General features: G+C 53.8%; 2 protein-coding genes and 1 non-coding gene across 6 annotated transcripts; 2 read left to right on the top strand and 1 right to left on the bottom strand.

Annotated features, from left to right (window-relative positions):
• Positions 1–242: 242 nt before the first annotated feature.
• Ptges2 (prostaglandin E synthase 2) lies at positions 243–17884 on the top strand. Of its 4 annotated transcripts, none has more exons than XM_090330723.1 (7): positions 243–312; positions 13647–13844; positions 15348–15406; positions 15743–15892; positions 16026–16226; positions 16519–16636; positions 17303–17884. In XM_090330723.1, exons 2-7 carry the CDS (start codon positions 13647–13649, stop codon positions 17429–17431), a joined length of 855 nt encoding a protein of 284 aa, XP_090186849.1. In that variant the 5' UTR covers positions 243–312; the 3' UTR covers positions 17432–17884. The 4 variants fall into 4 exon arrangements, with proteins under 4 accessions (XP_090186849.1, XP_090186848.1, XP_090186847.1 ...); XM_090330722.1 differs by lacking the exon at positions 243–312 and adding an exon at positions 11919–12124; XM_090330721.1 differs by lacking the exon at positions 243–312 and adding an exon at positions 12529–12821.
• On the bottom strand, positions 611–6938 carry Lcn2 (lipocalin 2). Its single transcript, XM_090330725.1, has 6 exons — positions 6734–6938; positions 6091–6224; positions 2444–2523; positions 2166–2285; positions 1673–1774; positions 611–973 (listed from the first exon to the last, which is right to left on the bottom strand). Exons 1-6 carry the CDS (start codon positions 6869–6871, stop codon positions 954–956), a joined length of 594 nt encoding a protein of 197 aa, XP_090186851.1. The 5' UTR covers positions 6872–6938; the 3' UTR covers positions 611–953.
• LOC150066003 (small nucleolar RNA U6-53/MBII-28) lies at positions 14766–14875 on the top strand. The gene has a single exon (XR_016535063.1). It is a non-coding gene; the product is annotated as a small nucleolar RNA U6-53/MBII-28 (small nucleolar RNA).
• Positions 17885–21804: the final 3920 nt, after the last annotated feature.

The following is a 21804-nucleotide window of genomic DNA, read 5'->3' as shown; positions in this document are numbered from 1 at the left end:
CCGGGCCCCGCCCCCCCGGCCTGCACCGCGACGCCCGAGCCCCGCCCCGCCCCGCCCACACGAGACAGGCCCCGCCCCCCGGCCTGCACCGCGACGCCCGAGCCCCGCCCCGCCCCGCCCACACGAGACAGATCCCGCCCCGCCCGGCCCCGCCCACGGCCGGGCTCCGCCCCCGCCCGGCCCACTCCAGGCGGCGGGGCCTGGCGGCGGGCGAGGGCAAGCGGGATCCAGCGGGCCCGGCAGGAGGATCAGCTGGTGCCACCTGTGGGTGGGAATCGGCCCGGCTCCAGCCCCGGACCAAGATCCCGGCAGGTATGAGCACAGAACAATGAGACCTCTTTAAATGGCCTCAGAATCTCGACTTGTGTACCGTTAACCAATGCGAGTGTCAAAAGAAAACAGGGACTGGGAGTGTGGCTTAGCAGTAGAGGGCTTGCCTAGCACGCACAAAACCCTGGGCTCGAGTCCTCAGCACCACATAAACAGAAAAGGTTGGAAGTGGCACTGTGATTGGGGTGCTAGCCTTGAGCAAACAGAAGCTCGTGGACAGTGCTCAGGGCCTGAGTGCAAGCCCCAGTACTGGTACACACACACACACACACACACAAAGTGAGGTTAGGGCATCTGTTTATTTAGCATACGAGTGGGTGGGTTCCATTAGCTAGGTGGCTTTTGGAGTAGCTGGGTAGGCAGAATATCATAAGAAAGGTCTTCCAGTTGTCACTGGCTTCATGGCTGGATGCAGGTTGTAGAGTGGCCAATTTGGCTCCCAGGGCAGAGGCAATGGGAAGAATGGAGTACAGGCAACACTTGAGACAAGAGTTGGTAATGATGCTGCAATTGGGAGAGGGGAAAAAGGAGGGAGCAAAGGCAAACCTGAGAGCCCCCCCATCACCATCCCACCCATGGCCTCCCTCCCGTCAGCTTCCTGCCCAGCCATACTCACTGCACTTTCAGTCATCAATGCACCGGTCTGTGGGGGAGAAAGTCCATCAGAACAGGTAGGTAGGGCAGGTGTCTATGTGCGTGTACGTGCATATATGTGCATGCACAGTCCTGGCACCAAGACTCCTGTACTGTCCCTCAGAGCCAGCCTGGGGGTATAGCTGGGGGCTCCCTTGGGACTTTGGGAAGCATAAAGACCCATGTGTGGAAGAAGAAGTAAGGGAAAGATTTGGGGACTGTTGCCCTAAGGGGTGGGGCCTCTCATAGCTGTGCTCCAGCTCCTAGGCTTCCTGCCTGTTTAACCCACTGAGCCCTGACCAGCCTCTCATCCAGTGACCCTGAATAACCTGGTGGAACCCCCTCCCTCACCCCCGGCCCCGGCCAGGAAAGGCCAGGCTACTTGAAAGCAAGGACATGTCCCAAGTCAAATAAGGTCCTGAGGAGATCCAGAACAGAAAGCCTGGGAAAACTTAGACACTGATCTGAGATTCTTTTCTGGTCAGCCCAGGCTAACAGCAGGAAGAACTTGGGGTCAGAATCCCTAGTGCCCCGTAGATTCCAGGGTGGGGCAACATCTTCATGAATCCAAAGTGGCTTTCAGAGGAGGCCACTGCTCTTGCATTGGCCAGACAGGGCACTGGTCTTTTGTTTTTCCTCTCCCTGGTAGAGCAGCATCGAGTCTGGACAGTGCCTATGTCCCCTTCCCATGTTCCCAGCAGGCCCTTACCGATGGGAGCAAGGAAGATGATGTGGTCATCCGTAAGGCCCAGAGACTTGGCAAAGCGGATAAAGCGATCCTTCAGTTCAGAGCCCAGCTGTTTGGTTCTCGCTGTGGCAGACAGAAAGGTACTCTATGAATATTATTGGGTACTGGTGGCTCATGCCTATAATCATAGGTACTCAGAAAGCCGAGATCTGAGGATCGTGATTCAAAACCAACTCCAGGCAGAAAAGTCCATGAGACTCTTTCCTTCGATTTATCCAGCAAAAAGCTGAAAGTGGAGGTACGATTCGACTGTTAGAGTGCTAGCCTTGAGCACAAAGCCAATGCCAGCACTCAAAAAAAAAAAATCGGGCAAGTGAATGAGGCCTCTGACGCTTTTCCTGTAGAGGGTATGCAGGAAGAGCTCCCTGAGTGGGGCTGGCGTTGCAGAAGACCTTGGGGCCTGAGTGAGGGTGGAAAGTGAGCTGGGACCCCAGGGCATGGGAAGAAGACCTACCGTAGAGAGTAGTCTTGAAGTACTCATGGTTTGCAGAAGTCTTTTTGAAGAATACCATGGCAAAGTTGGTATAGTCGGTGGCTGTCACTCGCATAGTGTAGCTCTGTATGTTAGGGTAACCTGAGGTATAGGGGTGGGAGTCAGAGGTCGGCCTTGCCTTCACTGGAAGAAAGACTGTCCCCTTTCTTTCCAGCCTGTGGACTAGGTTCCCCCCAGAGGACAGCATCTCGGAGGTCCTTGGAAACCACTCCCGCAGCCCTGTCTCAGTGGGGACTCACTGCGAATGTTGCCCAAAGTGTACTGGCCCCGCTGGGAACTTGGGACAAAAGTTCTGATCCAGTAGTCACAATCCTGATCCCTATGGGAGTAAGAGATGGGGTGAGCTGAGAGAGATGACACAGGCGTGGGCTGTCCTAGGCCTGATCAGGTGGCACCAAGGTGATGATAGGATTCAGATACCTCAGGCTCCAACTCCTGAGAGCCTGTCCCCCATTAAAGCAAAAGCCCCACCCACCCTGCTCAGACTGGCCTGGGCTTGCTGGCTTGCTTCCTTCCTTCCTTCCTTCCTTCCTTCCTTCCTTCCTTCCTTCCTTCCTTCCTTTCTTTTTGTGGGTCACGGCGCTTGAATTCTGACCCTGAGCTCTTCAGCTCAAGTCTACCACCCTACCCCTAGGACTGGGCATTGTTCCTGAGCTCTTCAGCTCAAAGCTACCACCCTACCCTTGAGCTAAACCCCACTTCTCATTTTCTAGAGGTCAATTGGAGATAAGAGTCTTAGGTCCTTTTGTGCCCGGGCTGGCTTTGAACCCTGATCCTCAGATCTCAGCCTCCTGGGTAGCTAGAATTACAGGCGTGAGCCACGTGCCCCATGCCCCCTGCCCCAGCTAGCCTGGGCTTTCTGGTCTTGAGCCTGTCCTGTCAGATCCTCCCTCCTGTATCCATGGCCCTTCCTCAGCTGCCTTCCCAGGGTGGCCTGCAGCCCTAGCCCCAGGCACTTAGTTCCACTCTCACCTGGCTGTCCCCCAGCCCCCACCCCCTGCTTACCACCAGCTCCACCTTTCCAGCCTGTGCTCCAGACCAAGTACTTCCTTAGCTCTTGAGCCAAACCCCACCTCTTCCTTGAGGCCTTACCTACGGAGGCCCCGAAAGTGAGCTCCCCAAATCTGATTTCTTCAGCTCCTTGATCTTCAAATGCTCCACCTCCAACCCATCAGAAAAACACTGCAGGGGAGCCGGGCATGGTGGCTGAGATCTGAGGATTATGGTTCAAAACCAGCCCGGGTACTAAAGAATGTGAGACTCTTATCTCCAATTAACTACTAGAAAACTGGAAGTGGCACTGTGGCTCAGTGGGTAGGGTGGTAGCCTTGAGCTGAATTGCTCAGGGACAGTGCCCAGGCCCAGAGTCTAAGCCCCATAACCCACAAAAAGAAGAAGAAGAAGAAAAAGAAGAAGAAGAAGAAGAAGAAAAAGAAGAAGAAGAAGGAGGAGGAGGAGGTGGAGGGAAAAGAAAAGAAGAGAAGAGAAAACCATTGCAGGGGATAAGTCCTGGCCCTCATCTCTAGTCCCCATCCACTCTGTCACCCTCCACCCCTGGCTGTGCCATGTTAACCTTCTGCCCACCTCCCACCACCATCTCACTTTCTCTCCTGATACAAATGAGCCTGGAGACCCGGATCCTGGCCTTGCCGTGCAGGGTACCCCCAGGTCTGGCTTGCTACCTTTGGAGGGCACCACTGTCTGCCACTCTTTGACGCTGCTGTGTACTCTGCATACTCCATGCACACACATGTGCCGATAGTAGGGCTTGAACTCAGGGCCTTGGTACTGTTCCTGAGCAATTTTGCTCAAGGCTGTCGTTCCTCTACTTGAGCCACAGCACCACTTACTTTTTTTTTTTCTTTGCCATCCTTGGGCTTGAGCTTAGGCCTGGGCACTGTCCTTGGGCTTTCTCAAGGCTAGCACTCTTAACACTGAGTCACAGTACCATACTTCCAGCTTTTTCTTTTTTCTTTTCTTTTCATTTTTTTGTAGGTTGTAGGGGTAGAACTCTGGGCTTGTCCCTGGGTTCTTCAGCTCAAGGCTACTGCCCTACCCCTGGAGCCATAATGCCACTTCTAGTTTTCTAGTCGTTAATTGGAGATGAGTCTCTTGGTCTTTAGTGCTCAGGCTGGCTCTGAACCGTGGTCCTCATATCTTAGCCTTCTGATTAGCTAGGATTATAGGCATGAGCCACCATGCCTGGCATTTTTTTTTGCCAGTCCTGGACCTTGAACTCAGGGCCTGAGCACTGTCCTTGGGCTTTCTCAAGGATAAAGCTCTACCACTTGAGCCACAGCACAACTTCTACATTTTTCTATGTATGTGGTACTGAGGAATTGAACCCAGATCTTTGTACATGCAAGGCAAGTGCTCTACCACTAGACCACACTCCTAGCCCCACTTACTTTTTAAAAAAATTATTATTAATTGGAGATAATAGTTGCATACATTTTTCTACCTAGTTTGGCTTCAAACCACAATCTTCAGATCTTAGCCTCCTGAGTAGCTAGGATTACCCAGCCTTGTGCACATTTTCTGAGACACACTGGCTCCTTTTTAAAGCCACTTTCCTAGAAGCCATGGGTGAGGTTATAGGCTAGATCCAGCACCCTTCCTCCTGCCAGGGAGTATGTTACTCTTTCCATCTTGTTTTTGTTTTTTGTTTGTTTGTTTGTTTGTTGTCCCATTTTGGAGCTTGAACTCAGGGCAGGGCCAGACACTGTCCCTCAGCTGTTGTGTCTCTTTCAGCCTTTTAGTAAATTGAAGATAAGAGTCTCGGGCTGGGGCCGGGAATTTGGCCTAGTGGTTAAAGTGCTTGCCTAGCATGCATGAAGACCCGGGTTCGATTCCTCGGTACCACATACATAGAAAAAAGCTGGAAGTGGTGCTCAGGCTCAAGTGGTAGAGCTCTAGCCTTGAGAAAGTCCAAGGACAGTGCTCAGACCCTGAGCTCAAGCCCAGGACTAGCAAAAAAAAAAAAAAAAAAAAAGAGTCTCACAGACTGTCCTGCCTGGACTAGTTTCAAATCATGATCCTCAGATCTTAGTCTCCTTAGTAGCTGAAATTACAGGTGTGAACCACTGGCACCTAGCTCCCTTTTTTTCCTTTTTGTTTTTATGTTTTTGCCAGTCCTGGCTTTGAACGCAGGGCCTGGGTACTGTCCCTAAGCTTTTTTGCTCAAGGCTAGTACCCACCACTTGAGCCACAGCTCTACTTCCGGCCTTTTCTATTTATGTGGTACTGAGAAATCGAACCCAGGGCTTCATGATGCCAGGCAAGCACTGTATCACTAAGCTACATTCTCAGTCCCATTGTTTTTGTTTTGGTGTGGTTTGGGTTTTTGGTGCGGGTACTGGAGTTTAAATTCAGTGCATCATGTTTGCTAGGCAAGCACTCTACTGCTTGAGCCATGCTTCCAGCTCTGGTTGCTCTAGTTGTTGTTTTGAGATAGATCTTGCTTTTTCTGTAGGCCAAGCTGGACCAGAATCTTCCTACTGAAGCTTCCTACCCTAACTAGGATGACATATATACCAACATACCCAGTTAATGATTGAAAATTGAATTTCCAGAACTTGTTCTCTGGGGCTGGTGTCAAACTACAATCCTCCTCATGTCTGCAGCAGCTAGGATCCCAGGCATGAACCATCAGGACCCAGCTTGGCTTGTTGTTTAAGATAGTCTTGTTAATGTTTTGTCTGCCTCTCCACTGCTGTCCGTGCTGGAATGCCACCATGAGAGAAGAAAGGAAGGGAGGAAAGGAGAGAGGGAGGGAGAAAGGAAGGAAGGGAAGCCATGGCAGGAAGAACAGGATCCCCCAGCTTTTGTCATCCCTGGGCTGTGACATCCATCTGCCTCTCAGAGCCTGGGGAGGTGGCAGCTTCACCTGAGCAGGGTGGAGGTGACGTTGTAGCTGTGGTCTCCTTTCAGCTCGTAGGTGGTGGTGTACATCTTGGCGTCGCCTTGTTTCTTCTGTATTGCATTTCCTGCCAGGCCTATGACATACCACTTCCCCTGGAACTACAGGGCAGAATGACACAGAGCCCTGGACTGGCTCCAGGACCAGCCCCTCCTGCTCTGTCCCTGCTGGCAGCCTGGCTGGGTACCCCTCAACCTGGGTTCCAGGTTCCCAGGCTGGGGCTGCCCTAAGGAGCCAGCAAGAGCTGGGGGACTTCAGCTTCAGTAGGGAAACTTGGGCCTCAGTTTCCTCATCTGTCCAGAGGGACTGAAGATGTTCCCACTTCGCAGCCAATGGAGGTTACACACACACACCCAGTGACCCTGAGATGAGGAAGGGATAGGGGTGTGGCTTCCATCAGGGGACCCAGGCATGGAGTTCTGAGCTCTGGACTTCCTAAGTCTTGTCCATTCCACTCTTTCCTTTCTCTTTTGTCTGAGATGGGGCCTGGGACTCTGTATCTGACGCTGTACCACATCTCCTCCCCTCAGTACTGCTGCTCTTGGCATCCTTCACCTCTACTGCCCCCAAACTCTAGATCTCCCTGCAGCTACCCCTCCAGGATTCTTACCTGGTTATCCTGGAAGTTGCGCTTCAGGGGGACCTTGTGTAGAGATGGGGCAGGGATCAGGTTTGGAGCAGAGCCCGGGATCTGGGCCTGCAAGACTCCCAGCAGTGTGAATCCCAGCCACAGCAACCCCAGGGTCATGGTTACAGAGCAGCTGCAGGGACTGGCTAGTGTTGAAGAAGGAAGAGGAAGGAGCTAGGAGGCCTGCCTGAGGCGAACTATTTATGGTCCACCGGACTGCTGCCCCCACCCCAGGGTGAGGGGCAAATCCTTTGCCAAATCCGGGAAGAGTGAAGCAACTGCCAGCAACTCCTGCTGAAACTCTTGGCAAGATTTTTGCTCCTTTCCCGCTGTGGTCAGGATTGTGCAAGGTAGAAGGACAGGAGTGTCTGCAGGGGAACAGGAGGGACATTCCCACAACTCTGCAATCTGGCAGGGGACAAGGACTCCCGCTGTGTGCTTTCTGTGTCCCTTCCCTTCCTCTGATTAACTTCCTCCACGGGTCTGCTGCTCAGTTCTGGACAAGCCTTAGCCTCTGAATCCTGGACTATATCACAAGCCCAAAGTGGAGATGTATGTAGCAGGGCAAGAGGGGAGGTGACAGTTCAGGGCACCTGGCTGGCCCCTCCAGGTGCACCTATACATTTCTGACACCTCCCAGCCTCAGGTCCCCCTCTGAGACCTGCTCTGCCAACTCTGTGAGGCCATGCATTTCCTGGAATTGAGGAACATGATGGCTTTAAACATGATTTGTTTGGGGTGGGAGACAGTGTTAGGGATCAAATCCAGGAGCTCATAGATGCTAAGTCTCTACTACTGAGCCATGACCCCAGCTCAACTTCATAGTTTTATTTTGTTTCGTTGGTACTGGGGTTTGAACTCAGGGCTCTGAGAAGTCATACCTCCAGTTGGTCTTGAACTTTGAATCCTCCTAGTTTAGCCTCCTGGGTGCTTTAAGTGGTGTGCATTCCTACACCTGACTCACCTTGGAGCTCTGGCCAAACCCTCACAGAGTCCCAGCCCTAGAGGTTGGACATCCAGTGACGCGAGGCCAGTTGAGGGACTGGGCATTGCATATGCCAGGTTCCATGGGCTTCTGACAGTCACTGCCCCAGCTGGGACAGAAACCATGGCTGCAGCCCATTCCTGCCAACATGAGTCTGGTACTGGGCTGGGTTGGAGCTGGAAGGGAAGCTGTGGGCACTGGAAGCCTTCTGCTTCAGGAAAGCAGAGTTGGATGTCCCCGGGAAAACGTGCTGTTGCCAGGGAGTCAGTTCCTCACTCGCACCCTCTTTTGACCAGCTGTGAGACACAGAGGAGTTGGGCCAGGACCACAATGGAGACTTGCTGTGGAGGTTCAGACCAACTCTCAAGTTCCAGGGTAGACGAGACACTTAAGAGTCCGGTCCCTGCCCGCTCGCTTTCCACTGGGCCCAGGCAAGGACAGAACTCCAGAGTCCCTGTTGCTCACTGCCGGGGTGTCCTCAGGTCCTGTGGCTCTTGGAATTGTTACACGTTTAGTCTAGTCCCCAGTCCTTAGGCAGGAGTGACTACTGTCCTTGTGCCCTTTCTGATGACCTGGCAGGATTGGTGTGAAGGCAGACATGCAGGAGGCCATGGCTCAGGCTGGAAGTCTTTGCCCCAGGCTGCAGCTCCTAGAGAGTGGGCCTCCCTGCTATCTCCCTACATCCCCCTGCGCTCCCTCCAACACTGCTAGGTCCCCCTGTTCCATGCTACCTCCTCCCTCCCATACCTCCTCCCATGCTGAGTTCCCTAGGTTTAGGCCACTTCCTCCCTACTTCCTTTTGCTCTACCATTTCCCCACAGCATAGTGCCCCCCGCACCCCCCCAGCCAGGACATTTTCATAACGCTGCTATTTCTTACCAACATCCTTTGCAATCTGGATAGGATGAGAATTGCCCAAGCCAGCACATTATTACAACAAATTACCACACACTTCCAAAGATCAGAGTCTCAAGTCAGAAAATCACTGTGTGTGTCCACCAAGGTGTGTGGGTGGGGAGGGGGGTACTGATTCCCTTTGAGGCCCCAGAACTTGTGCCTTGCCTCTTCCAGCTCCCTGCCTGTGGCCCTGATTCTCTTCTCTGCCAGTCTGTGTGGCCTTCTCCGTTGTGCCTAATCTCCTTCTTGCCCTGTTTCAAAGGACACTTGAGACGTCATTTAGAGCCGGCTGGATAATCTGTGGTAATCTCATCTCAAAATCCTTATTTAAAAGGTTGAATGACAAGAGGGAAAGATGCAATGAAGAAAGTAGGGAGAGGCCAGTGAATAGCTTAGAATATCTGTCTCCAGCATTAACAATTTGGTGATTTGTGAAAATAAGTTTATTCCTCTCTTAGAAATCTGGAAAACAAGCCAAATATCAGTGGATCATGCTTGTAATCCTAGCTATTCTGAAAATTGAGTTCTGAGGCTCATAGTTCAAAGCCAACCTGGGCAGGAAAGTTCATGAGATTCTTATCTCCAATTAACCAGCAAAAAGCCAGAATATGAGTTACGTCTTAAGTGATAGCATACCAGCCTTGAGCAGAACAGCTAAGAGACAACACCCTGGCTCTGAGTTCAAACCCCAGTACTGGCACAAAAGATAAAAATAAAGCTGGATGTGGTGACTCAGGCCTTTAATCCTAGCTACTCAGGAGGCTGAGATCTTAGGATCAAGGTTCAAAGCCAGCCCCAGCACTAAAGAATGTGAAATTCTTATGTCTAATTAATTACTAGAAAATAGAAAATGGGGGGCTGTGGCTCAAGGGGTAGGGTCGTAGCCTTGAGCTGAAGAGCTCAGGGACAGTGCCCAGGCCCAGAGTTCAAGCCCCACATCCAGGAGAAAAAAAAAAAAAAGTCTCACGACATTCTTGCCTAGGCTGGCTCTGAACTGCATGCAGTCCTCAGATCTCGGCCTCCTGAGTTGGCAGGATCGCAAGCATGAGCCACCAGAGCCCAGCAAGAGTACATTTGTTTTGGGACCCCTTCCCTTGCTCTCTTTTTCCCTCTCATCCCCATCCACAAGTTGTATAGTTTATTTTCAACCTAGTGTCCAGTGAGTACCACTGCTGCATTTTTTCACCTTCCTTCATTTTGTCCCTCCATTTCTGTGTCTTCCCTTACAATTCCAAACACATAGAAATGAACTAACAGGATAAAAAGAAAAGAAAATGGCAAAAGGGAATTCCAATTCCTGGAGTTCATTTCCTGGACTCCATTTCCTGGAGTTAATTTCAGTAAATATTATTTTGTATGATCAGATCAGATGCACAGAGGCATTGTGCCTTATTGAAACCCAACTCTTTTTCTTTTTTGTTTTGTTTTTTTTTTTTGGTTAGTTGTGGGGTTTGAACTCTGGGCCTGGACTCTTCAACTCAAGGCTAGCACTCTACTGCTTGAGCTAAAACAACACTTCCACTTCTAGTTTTCTGGTGGGTAATTGGAAATAAGAGTTTCACGGACTTTTGTGCCTAGGCTGGCTTTGAACCTCTGTCCTCAGATCTCAGCCTCCTGAATTGCTAGGATTACAGGCATGAGCCACCAGTGTCTGGCTGGAACCCAGTTCTTATGCAGGCTGCAGAAGCCAAAGAAAAACTAGGAAGGGAGTGGTCACAAAGCCACAGAAGGGGATTTATCCACAACATTACCACCTGCAGACATCTAGGAAGCTAGTTGTAGAAGTTCAGTCCAAGAATGCGGCTCCTGGGATGGCAGGATCTGAGCTCTACCCAGACAAAGGCTCCATTCTCTTTGTGCAAATTGGTGGTTGGGTTGTAGCTACCTGTTCCCAGCAGTCTCTTTGACAACATAGAGAACCCCTTTACCTTTACACACACACACACAGACACACAAACACACATTCTGTCTCTGATTTCTCTGATTCTCTCTGTCTCTGTCTCCCTGTCCCTTTTGTTACAACAAAATGCCACAGGTTGGGTCATTTTTTTTTTTTTTTTTAACCAGTCCTGGGCTTGGACTTTCTCAAGGCCAGCGCTCTACCACTTGAGCCTCATCACCACTTTCGGCTTTTTCTATGTATGTGGTACTGAGGAATTTAACCCAGGTCTTTCTGCATGTTAGGCAAGCACTCTACTACTAGGCCAAACTCCCAGCCAAACTATTTATTTTTTTTCTTTTTGTGAGTCATGGGGCTATAACTCTAGGCCTGGACATTTTCCCTGAGCTCTTCAGCTCAAAGTTATCACCCTACCCCTTGAGCCTCAGCCCACTTCCCATTTTCTAGTGGTTAATTGGAGATAAGTCTCATAGTCTTTAGTGTTGGGCTGGCTTTGAACTGTGTTCCTCAGATCTCAGTCTCTTGAGTAGCTAGGATTTACAGGCGTGAGCCCGGAGAGAGAGAACTATTTTTCACAGCTCTGGAAGCTGGGAAGTTCAACATTAAGGCACCAGCAGGTTCAGTTTGTGGACCTGTTTTTTTACACTTGGCACCATCTATGTGTCCTCATATGTCACAAGGGATGGTAGGGGAAAAAGGCCTAATGAAGGCTGAAGCCATTTTGTAAGCGCATCAATCACCTTCCTGAGGTTGATCTAATTACTTCTTCAAAGCTCCTATAGGTAATAGTATTACTTTTTAATACTGTTACACTAGGTCTAAAATTCAACTTATGGATCTGGAGGGAGAGACAATAACACCTTCAAAGCACAGCAACCATCCTGCCTGGAAAAAGGGAATCTGCCCCTTTGCCTGGCCATCGGTGAAGGAGGTTGTGGCTACTTGCTCAGCTGTCAGGTGAAGGCTGACCTAGGATCTGCGCAAGTTGGAGGCCAGGGAGGAGAGAGACACAGAGAAAGCATGAGGTGGGACTAGCTCAGGCCTCCACCCAACTCCCACCCGGCCCTAACTCCGCTTTTCCACAGGACATCCCTAGAAAGGAAAAGATAGTGAAAGCAGCTCTCCGGGTCCCTGCTTCCTCGAGGCCGTCGTCCTCGCCTTGCGAGCCCAACTGCAGGCCCAGATCAGGGACCAGGTTGGGATCCACCTACGAGGGTTCGGCAGGAGGAGGGCAGAAGGCGGCCGGAAGCCAGGCTTGCTAGTCTCCGTAGCCACGCCCCACGGCGCCACGCCCCAGCCACGCCCCCACGCCCCAGCCACGCCCCCGTCGCTGGGCGGGGTCACGCCTGGGCTGTCCGAGGCGAAGCCCAGGCCTCGGACTTTCTGGCCCTTGCTGGGGCAGGGAAGTCTCTAGAAACCAAGCATCCCAGGACCCCATCACTCCGCTCCGTTTGTTTGTTTTTCTTTTTCCCCCAAAGGCCTCCGGGTCGACCAGACAGTTCCACGTGGGCTACATCCGAGACACTCACACCTGGTTTCCAAGGCCCCCTGTCTGGTTTGAGGAAAGGAGAAAAAAAACCGTATGGTTCAGGTCAGAGCAGAAGCGTGGAGCGGTGCGGGAGGGCGGAAAAGAACGGAGGCGCCGCCGCCCCCCGCCCGAGACTGCCCCGCCCTCCCCTCCGCAGAGGGCCTCGGCCCGGCCTGGGGCCCCTTTCTCGTCAGGTTTCATTTCTTTCCAGTGGTATAGAAATGGGTAGCCACGAACCCCCGATCGCTGCCAATACCCGCTGCAGAGCCGCCCAAGGAAACAGGCGCGGAGTCGCTTTTGAGCACCCTTGAATGTGTCTCCGCCGCTCTAACGAGGGCACAAGCCCTGTCCCGCTAGAGCCCCGGCCCCCGCTCCGCGCCACCATCGCCCCAGGCAACCTGCCGGGCGCTGCGGCCGGGCCCTTTAAGGCGAGCTGGCGCCTGGACCTGCTTGGGTTCGCGCGCCCGCCCGTAGAGCCGGCGGAGCGACCATGGCTCTGGCGGCGCGGGCGCTGTGGTCCCGCCGGTGCGCCCCGGCCCAGAGGCTGGGTGGACGACTCTGGCCGCCGCCCCTCGCCCAGAGCCAGGCCAGCTTCGTGGAGTCGGCGGGAGGCCGGGGCCCGGCGGCGGCCCCCGGCCAGGGGCGCCCGCGGCTGCTGGGGGCGGCGGCGCTGGTCCTGGGGGGCGCGCTGGGGCTGTACCACACGGCGCGGTGGCGCCTGCGCGCCCGGCGCCTGCGCGCCCAGAGCCCCGCCGTGCAGGTGAGGCCGGGGGCGGGGGGTCCCCGACTCGGGTCAGAAGCGCCTCCGCCCTCCGTGACCTTGGGGCGAGCGACCCGGGGCGCGTGGCCGCCGCCTGGCGTCGCGGGGCCTTCGGGCGTTTCCGGGGTGCCCTCAGCAGCCACCCTCCGACCGCAGCCCCCGACGCGGAGCAGGGCCTCAGTTTCCCAGCGGAACTGAAATGCTTCAGCTGGGGCTGTCCTCGGGGAAACCGTAGCGAGGGCACTCGACCCCGATCCCTCCACTTGGGAGAGAAATGAGGAAGCCCCTGCTTGGCCACCCTGAGACGCCTGGGGTTTCTGGGGTAGCTGGAGGGAGAGAGACACACCCTGACCTCGTCCCGTGTACGGGGACCCGAGAGGGAAGAGCCGCATTGGTTCACTGTGAAACACAGACGGCAGGATTCCTGTGTGTGCTGGAGCTGGGCCTTGAACCCAAGGGCTTGGAGACCAGTGCCACTTGAGCCACAGCTGTCCTGGCTTTTTTGGGTGGAAATTAGAGTCTCACCGACTCTCTGCCCCTGGCTGGCTTCAAATCGTGATGCTCAAATCTCAGATCCCGAGTGTCCGGGATTGCAGGCATGTTGCTTCCTGCGTCTGGCGGGTGACTCCTTCCAGAGCGGATGCCTGACTTCTGCCCTGGGGGTTCTGCTCTGGGGCATTGTACTGGTGCAGTCTGCTACACGGGACACTTCCCTAACCCCCAGTGCCTCCATTCTCTCTACCCCTATTCTGCCTCATAGTCTCTGGTTACTTTCTGGGAACATGCTTGCCTGGGGCCTGGACACCTTCCTTTTTCTCCTCCTAGATGTCCCTCTCCAGTCACCTGCAGCTGACCCTGTACCAGTACAAGACATGTCCCTTCTGCAGCAAAGTCCGGGCCTTCCTCGACTTCCATGCTCTGCCCTATGAGATCGTGGAGGTGAACCCGGTGCTCAGGACTGAGATCAAGTTTTCCTCCTACAGGAAGGTGCCCATCCTCACCGTCCAGGAAGGAGACAACATGGTGAGTCTCCACAACCTGCCTGCCTCTCTTCAGCCCTCGCTTGTCCAGTGGCATTCTCAAGCCTGTCCTACTCTGTACCCCTGAAGGAACTTAGGACCCCCAGTTCTTTACAGAGGTTTTTGATGGGGAAAGCAGCTGGTGTACACGCGAGTGGTAAATACAGGTCATAGCCAGGCTTAGGGGCCCATAGTGGTAGTCCCAGCCACTAGAAGGCTGAGGTAGGATGATCACTTGAATCCCTGAGTTCAAGACCAGCCTGGGAAAAATAGTGAGACTCTCCCCATCCCAAACAAACCCAACAAACAAGTAGATGTTTGGCATTCTTCCTTCCCTCAGAGAGGCTGAGCACTCAGAAATTAACCACATAGGTTCTCAAGTCACGTGGTTTGAGTCGGAAGTATGGCTCTGCCACCTACCTGTTTTTTTTTTTTTCTCTCTCTCCTCTCTTCCTCTTCCCTCTACCTCCTTCTCTTTCTTTTTCTTCTCTTTTTCTTAGTCTCTCAGGGTTTCATACTCTTGTTTAACCTTCTCACTCAAGGCTGGCACTTTACCACTTGAGCCATAGCTCCACTTCTGGCTTTTTGGTGGTTCTTTTGCCTGGGCTGGCTTTGAACCAGAATCCTAAGCTCTCTGCCTCCTGAATAGCTAGTAGTGACAGTTGTGAGCCACCAGCATCCAGCATGGTCTGGCTTCTCAATTAGTCAACAGGAGAAGGGCTACAGGGACACAGATATGTGTGGCACAGAGTTCAGCTCTTAGTATGCAGCCTAGAGTCTACTCTGGCCTCAGTGGTGGGAGGCGAAGGTCTGGGCTGGGCCCAGATGTCGGGTCTCCCGCATTTCTGCTTCCCCCTTGCCTTGCACACTAGGCCCTAGGTTCTATCCCTAGCACTGCAAGAAACAAGGTAAAAAAGGTGTCTTGTCCCGATGATGAATTGCCATGCTAATACTGAGCCACCAGGTAGGGCATTCTTGCCCTAGTCTGGGTGCCAGTGAGTTTAACAAAACTTCTCACATGGATACCTGAGGGACATTTAAAAAAAAAGGGGGTGGGTGGGTGGGTGGGAGCGTGGCCTATTGGTAGAGTACTTGCTTAGCATATATGAAGCACTGGGTTCGATTCTTTGGTACCACATACACAGAAAAGGCCGGAAGTGCTGCTGTGGCTCAAATGGGAGAGCACTGGCCTTGAGAAAGCCCAAGGCCAGTGCTCAGGCCCTGAGTTCAAGGCCCAGGACTGGCCAACAAACAAAATTGTCTGGTGAGGCATACTGATGGCTCATGCCTACAATCCTAGCAACTCAGGAGGCTGAGATCCAAGGAGCACAGTCAAAGGCCAGCCCAGGCAGACAAATCGGAAGGACTTGTATCTCTAGTTAACCAGCAGAAAGCTGGAAGGGAAACTTTGGCTCCAGTAGAGTGCCAGCCTTGAACAAAAAGGCCAAACAAAAGTGGGATGTCCTGAGTTCAGGCCCCAGCATCAAATTTGTCTGTTCTCTTGTAGAAACAACTAAATGACTCCTCTGTCATCATCAGTGCTCTCAAGACCTACCTGGTGTCAGGGTAAGGAGCCCCTTGGGAAGGCCAGACAGACCGGCTCAGCCTCAGCTTCTCTCTCCGAGGAGGGTGCCCCAAAATTTTATGTGAGAACAGGGTGAGATTGTTGCTGAAATTTCTAGAATGAGCCAAGGATATCCTACCTCTCCTTCCCCGCTTCTACATCTCCGATTAGGGAAGTGCTGCTGTGTCTCACTCAAACCCTTCCTGCTGCCAAAGCGCATAAAGCCTTGGTGCGTGGGTCTCAGCTATAGCCTGGCTCTCTGGGTGTGGGCAGGGTCAGTCAGGCCGTGTAGACAAGAAAGGGAAGGACTGAAGTGACAAGTTGGCTCTCTCCCAAAGACAGCCCCTGGAGGAGGTCATCACCTACTACCCTCCTATGAAGGCTGTGAATGAGAAAGGCAAGGAGGTAACCGAGTTCTGCAACAAATACTGGCTCATGCTAGACGAGAAGGAGGCCCGGAAGATGTATGCGGGCAAGGAGGCCCGGAAGTGAGTGGGGCTGGGCTGATGCAGAGCGGGGAGCAGCGTGGCTGGGTGGTGGCTCCTCTGGAAGACAGGTCACATTCCTGACCGCCGAGGCCATGGCTTGGCCACCCAGCCCTCTGTCCTCATGTGCCCCCAGGGAGGAGATGAAGTGGCGGCAGTGGGCAGACGACTGGCTGGTGCACCTCATCTCCCCCAATGTGTACCGCACTCCTGCCGAGGCCCTGGCGTCCTTCGACTACATTGTCCGAGAGGGCAAGTTTGGAGCCGTGGAGGGTGCCATGGCCAAGTATGTGGGTGCAGCTGCCATGTACCTCATCAGCAAGCGCCTCAAGAGCAGGTGATGGTGGGTGAGGGTCTGGGGCCAGCTGTTGGAGAACGCCTGAGTTCCATTCCGTTGGTGTATTGTCCCAGCAAACCCTTGGGGGAGGCAGAGGCAAGCTACAACTTAGCCCAGAGCTCTCCCACCTCAGACCTTGGAGTCTGCAGCCTTGTGCCTGCGCCTGTCCCTGTCCCTGTCCCCATCCCCGCTTTTCCTGAGGTCAGGTCTCCCCAGAGGCCACCCTACTCCCTCAGTCTAACTGATCTCCAGAGGAGTCCTTGCTTCCTGATGGACCCTGTGCCCCACTCAGGCACCACCTCCAGGATGATGTGCGGGAGGATCTCTATGAGGCTGCCAACAAGTGGGTGGCAGCAGTGGGCAAGGACCGGCCTTTCATGGGGGGACAGAAGCCGAATCTCGCTGATCTGGTAGGTGTGGTCGGGGGGCTTGGCGTGGGTGCAGGCTGGGGCGGCATCCAGGCCATACTGCCTCGAGCTCTCTAGAAACGCTGCCTTTGTCTGCTAGGAGAGAGCTGACTGCAGGGAACCTTCCTGTGTCACATAACGGACAAGGAACAGTGTTGGCATTAGGCCTGTCTGAATCCAGGAGCCCAGCTGGTGGCAGCAGGGTCCAGGCTTTCCTTCACTCCATCTCAACATCCATTTCCTGATGGCGGTTTAGGCAGGCCTGGCTCCAGGCTTCTACCCAGCAGTCTCATTGGCCTGGCTTCCGTGCCTGTCCTTGCGCAGTTCTGGAGCCCGATGGCCCCGGTTTGGGAATAGGGTGCTGGGATCTGTCCTCCCCAGGGACATGGGTGGCCCTGACATGGGTGTGAGAGGTGCGGTGACAGGCCCAGAACAGGCAGGTCTGGTCACTAGTCTCTTGCTGTGGTGTCCTGTCTGTGTGCCCCGTTGGTGATATCCCCAATTGTGATGCCTCATCTGTGTGCCCTGTCTGCAGTGCCCCATGTGTGGTATCCATGTGTAGTCTCCGATCTAGTACCCTGTCTGTGGTACCCCATCTGTGTGCCCTGTCTGCGGTGCCCCTTCTGGGCCCAGCCCCAGTGCTGATTGCATTTCCATGCTCCACCACAGGCGGTCTATGGCGTACTGCGGGTGATGGAGGGTCTGGAGGCCTTTGATGACCTGATGCAGCATTCACGCATCCAGCCGTGGTACCTGCGGGTGGAGAAAGCCATCACCCAGGTCCCCCCAGCGCACTGAGTGCCCCACTGGACAGAGAGGAAGGGGGCGGAAGAGGCCAGCCCTGGCGCTGCTGTGTGTGTTGGGATTCCAGGGACATTTACCTCTTTTCCACTCTGCCCGAGCCCTCTACCACTGACACCGGACACCTCGAGGTGCTGGGAGTAAGACCCGGGTTCAGTGTTCGTCCACAGCCATGGTGAGGGTAATGGGTGGGGTATCACAGAGGGATGACCTCCCCTCCCTACCCAGCCCCAGGGAATCAGCCCCCCGCTCCTGGACCTCAGCTGGGCTCCCCTGAAGGGGATCACTGGTTCCTGTCTGGCCAAAGCTGTGGGACAGTGTGCATTAGGGAGACCCCTGCCAGCTCCCAGGCTCCTCCTGCTTCTGGAACTTTCACTCCCCTTGGATTCCTGCTATATTTGCAATAAAGGAAGTGTTTTTGTTGCCCCCTCTAGGGGGCACCGTCCCCGAGTTCGGTGTGGTGAGTGCCATGTGGCCGTCTTGACAAGGAGGGCCAGGACCAGGTCATGCTAGCCCTGGCGTGACCCCCTCCCTTGGCATTAGGTGCGAGGGTCAGGTGGGGGGTGGCTGAGCAGCTTGTCATAGAATCTGGGTGCAGATGTCCGTGGGGGCAGGTCTGGCTCTGCACCTGGCGCTCTCAGTCTGGTTCCTCCTCTGTCGGACGAGTTTAGGGACAGTCCCTTCTTATCAGAAACATGCGGGTTTGGTGACAAGATGCAGGACAAGTGCTCAGAAGATTGCCAGCCTCAGAGCAAGGCCCTGGCCCGGGAGCCAGTGGCTCGGACCTCTGCTGTGCAGGCAGTGGGGCCACCTTTGGGAACAGGCAGTGCTGGGTGATTCTGGCAGCAGATGGCCACCTGGACTTCAGCCCCAGGCTGGGGTGCAGTCGAGAGGAAGATCCATCAGGCATGCTGGCCTATGAGGGGCTCTCCAGGAGCCAGGCAGGTGCAGGTGGGCCAATTGTATCTGCCGGGCTCTGTTAATTACTGGGCAACTGGAAACCTCCTGATTCTTCAAAAACAATTCCTGTTCTTCATGGTAATTAATTCATACCAGGGAGACTGTGTACCAGGTACAGAACAGCAAGGTGTGAGGGGGTGCACCCCTGCACCTCTCCATCCCTGCATCCCTCAGTCTCCACCCCTGCTTCCCACCTCCCGTGTCCCTCCTCACAGCCTTTCCCAGGGTGGATGCTCAGCCCCCCTCAGGCACAAGGAGGCTGACTCTCCTGACTCAGTCCTAAGTCCCAGTGTGGAGGGCATCCAGGTGGAGCCAGATCTCATCCTTGTAGCTAGGGAACAGCTGGTGAGCCAGAGGCTGCCACCCCGGGGTCAGCTTTCCCCTCTCCACCCTCTCCAAACGGTGCGGAGTTCTCAGCTGGCTTCTCCCAACCACCAGAGGGCGCTAAGCCCACAAAGCTCTGCAATAGCTAGAAAGGCAGGGCCTGGCACTACAGCTATCACCTCTGACCCATTCCAGGACCCATTCTCACTGTCCAGAGGCTCTCCACCTGTTAAAAAAAATGGCTCTAAGCTTTCAGGTCTTCCAGATGAGGCTAATAGGAGAAACTCCGTCTCTCAAAGGAAAAGGGGCTCAAGCCAAGAACCCTTGTTCCATCTTTGTCATGCAGGGTCAAAACATGTCCCTGTGTCTAGACAGAGAGCTGTGAGCTGCACTGCTGGCTGTGACCCAGGTCAGCCCCATCTCTCCTGAGAGCCGGCCCCAGTAAACCTCCATAGAGGTGGTGAGGTGGGTATCACCTGCTGTAAGGATGGAACAGGACACTGATATTCAAGGGATGACATATACAGCTGGTAAGGTCAGCTGACACTCCAGAACACAGTCCCTGCCCAACCCCCCCTGGTCCTCAGGACTCAGCACTCCAGGAAGGAAGAACAGTCCTGAGGACATCAAGATCCCACTTCCTTCACCTCCATCCTGGGAGCCAGGGAGCCCTGGGGAGAGAAAGCCCATGAGGATGCTGGTTAGCTTGTTTTTGTTTGGAACATATTTAACATTTTCAATTATGCAAATAATAGATGTTTATTATACATGGAAATTCTGGTTTAAATTCTCTCACCAGTTTTCCAGTATGCCATGGCCCACTGTGTAACTGTTCCCAAATTAATTTAACTGGTACAAGGGGAAATTTTTTTCCTTTTGGCTAGTCTCGGGCCTGGGCACTGTCCTTGGGCTTTCTCAAGGCTTTTTCTATGTATGTGGTACTGAGGAATGGAACCCAGGTCTTCATGCACGCTAGGCAATCCCTCTACCACGAGGCTAAACTCCCAGCCCCCAGCTCATTTTACATTTCTTTTTGTGCCACTGCTGAGGTTTGCAGTCAGTGCTGGGCGCTGTCTCTCAGCTTTTTCATTCAAGGCTGACACTCATTTGAGCCACACCTCTACTTCTGGCTTTTTGGTAGTTAGTTGGAGATGAGTCTCACAGCCTGCCTAGGCTGGCTTGGCACCGAGATCCTCAGGTCTCGGCCTCCTGAGAAGCTAGGATTACAGGCGTGAGCCACCTATATTCATGAATGTCCTAAGAGGGGAGCAGAGATGTGTGGACAGAAGAGGGGGGTTGCTGTGTGAAGCAGCAGTGAGAGAAGCAGAGAGGGTCACAAGCCAAGGGTTGCAGAGTCTTGACGCTGGAAGATTCTCCAGCGCCTGCAGATGGAGCAGACTTGCTGACATTTTGATGTCAGTCCAGCGCAACTTATTTTGCACTCTGCAGCCTCTAAAGCTGGAAGACTCATTTGTGTTGTTCCGAGTCACTGCATTTCTGATCATTTGGAACAGTTGAGTTGGGATGTGAATATAAACGCTGCCAGCTGAGAGTAGTCAGGACGCAGAAATGGTGGCAGAGGGTTTTGAGGCTGGGGCCAGGACCTGTGTTTCTCCTTGTAAAATGCCTGACTGGCATGGTGGATCAGCTTTCCCCTCCCTCCATTTTCAGCAGGTACTGAGGGGAGAGGCAGCCCCTCCAGACCACAGGGCCCAGCTCAGCAGTGTCAGTGGCCAAGGGAGCTCATTTTACCCCATTGTTCTTGTGGCCAGACTTGTGTTCTGGAAAGATGAGTGGAGGAGGCCCAGTTGATCTGTGGACTGGGGCTGGCCTCTGGCCTCAGCTTACTCCTGTTCCACCTCCTGTGGGCCCTGCCCACCCAGCCCTGGAGGACCTCTTCCACCGCCAGGACCTGCCAGGCTGGACTAGGAGCAAGGAGCAAGGTCCATTGATCCTGGAAGCAGAGCCACTACGCCAGCTCCTCCTCGTGTACCCTTTCCCCTACATTCCACCTGGCTCACACCAGTGAGGGCTGGATTAGGAGCAGCCGGTGGCCACCGCTACCGAGTCCAGTGCAGTGTAACATTTACCCTTCCCTGTGTGTGGATGGGACTTGGAGCCGGAGGATGGCACTGTGCCCATCTTGCTAGTGAGGCTCAAACAGCCCAAGACCAATTTCATGCCATATTGCCCTGTGCCACTTCCTGGATTGGAAGGAGACCTGTGCCAATGTTTGAGAGTTAATTTGCTGCATGCAAGGCATGGGGAGAAAATGAACAGTTAAGAACACAAGGGATGATGAACGCCTGTAATCCTAGCTACTCAGGAGGCTGAGATCTGAGGGTTGCAGTTCAAAGCTAGTGCGGGCACTAACGTCTGTGAGACTCTTATCTCCAATTAGCCTCTAGAAAATGGGAAGTGGGGCTGTGGCTCAAGGGGTAGGGCGGTAGCCTTGAGCTGAAGAGCTCAGGGGACAATGCCCAAGCCCAGAGTTTAAGCCTCACAGCCGACAAAACAAAACCAAAAACACACAAGGAATGAAGACAGGCAGGAGCGAATATTGTTGAATAGTGTTGGGGAGCAGTGAGGGGTGGGAAGAGGGAAGAGGGGGGAAGCTGACTTGGGTGGGTAACAGTGGAGATCACCTAGCAAAGTGAGACAGAGGACCAAGCTGGCCACTGTAGGCCACTGAAGGTGACCTGCATCCACCTTGGAGTCAGTCCCCCAAGGTGAGCTTTCACTTTGGAGAAGCCCTACATGGGGCTGGCGCCTTCTCTCCTGGTTGGTGGAGACAGCAGTTTGGCCTGTAGACATGTCACTGTAACCTCTGCCACCACCATATGTGGGGTTGTCTCTCTTCTGTACAAGTCTCTGTGTTCCAATTACTTCTCCCTTTTTTATTTTTGTGGCACTAAGGTTTGAACTCAGGACCTTCTGCTCACTCAGCTGGTGCTCTGCTATTTGAGCAATGCCTTCAACTTTTCTTCTGTTGGTCATGGGGCCTAAACTCTGGTCCTGGATGCTGTACCTGAGCTCTTCAGCAAAGGCTAGCACTCTTACCACTTGTACCACTTGTTCTTGTTTTC

Source organism: Megascapheus bottae, chromosome 3, assembly GCF_031878675.1.
Source record: "Megascapheus bottae isolate mThoBot1 chromosome 3, mThoBot2.hap1, whole genome shotgun sequence".
In the NCBI taxonomy this organism is placed as follows: Eukaryota; Metazoa; Chordata; class Mammalia; order Rodentia; family Geomyidae; genus Megascapheus; species Megascapheus bottae.
This window is presented reverse-complemented; position numbering and strand designations above follow the sequence as displayed.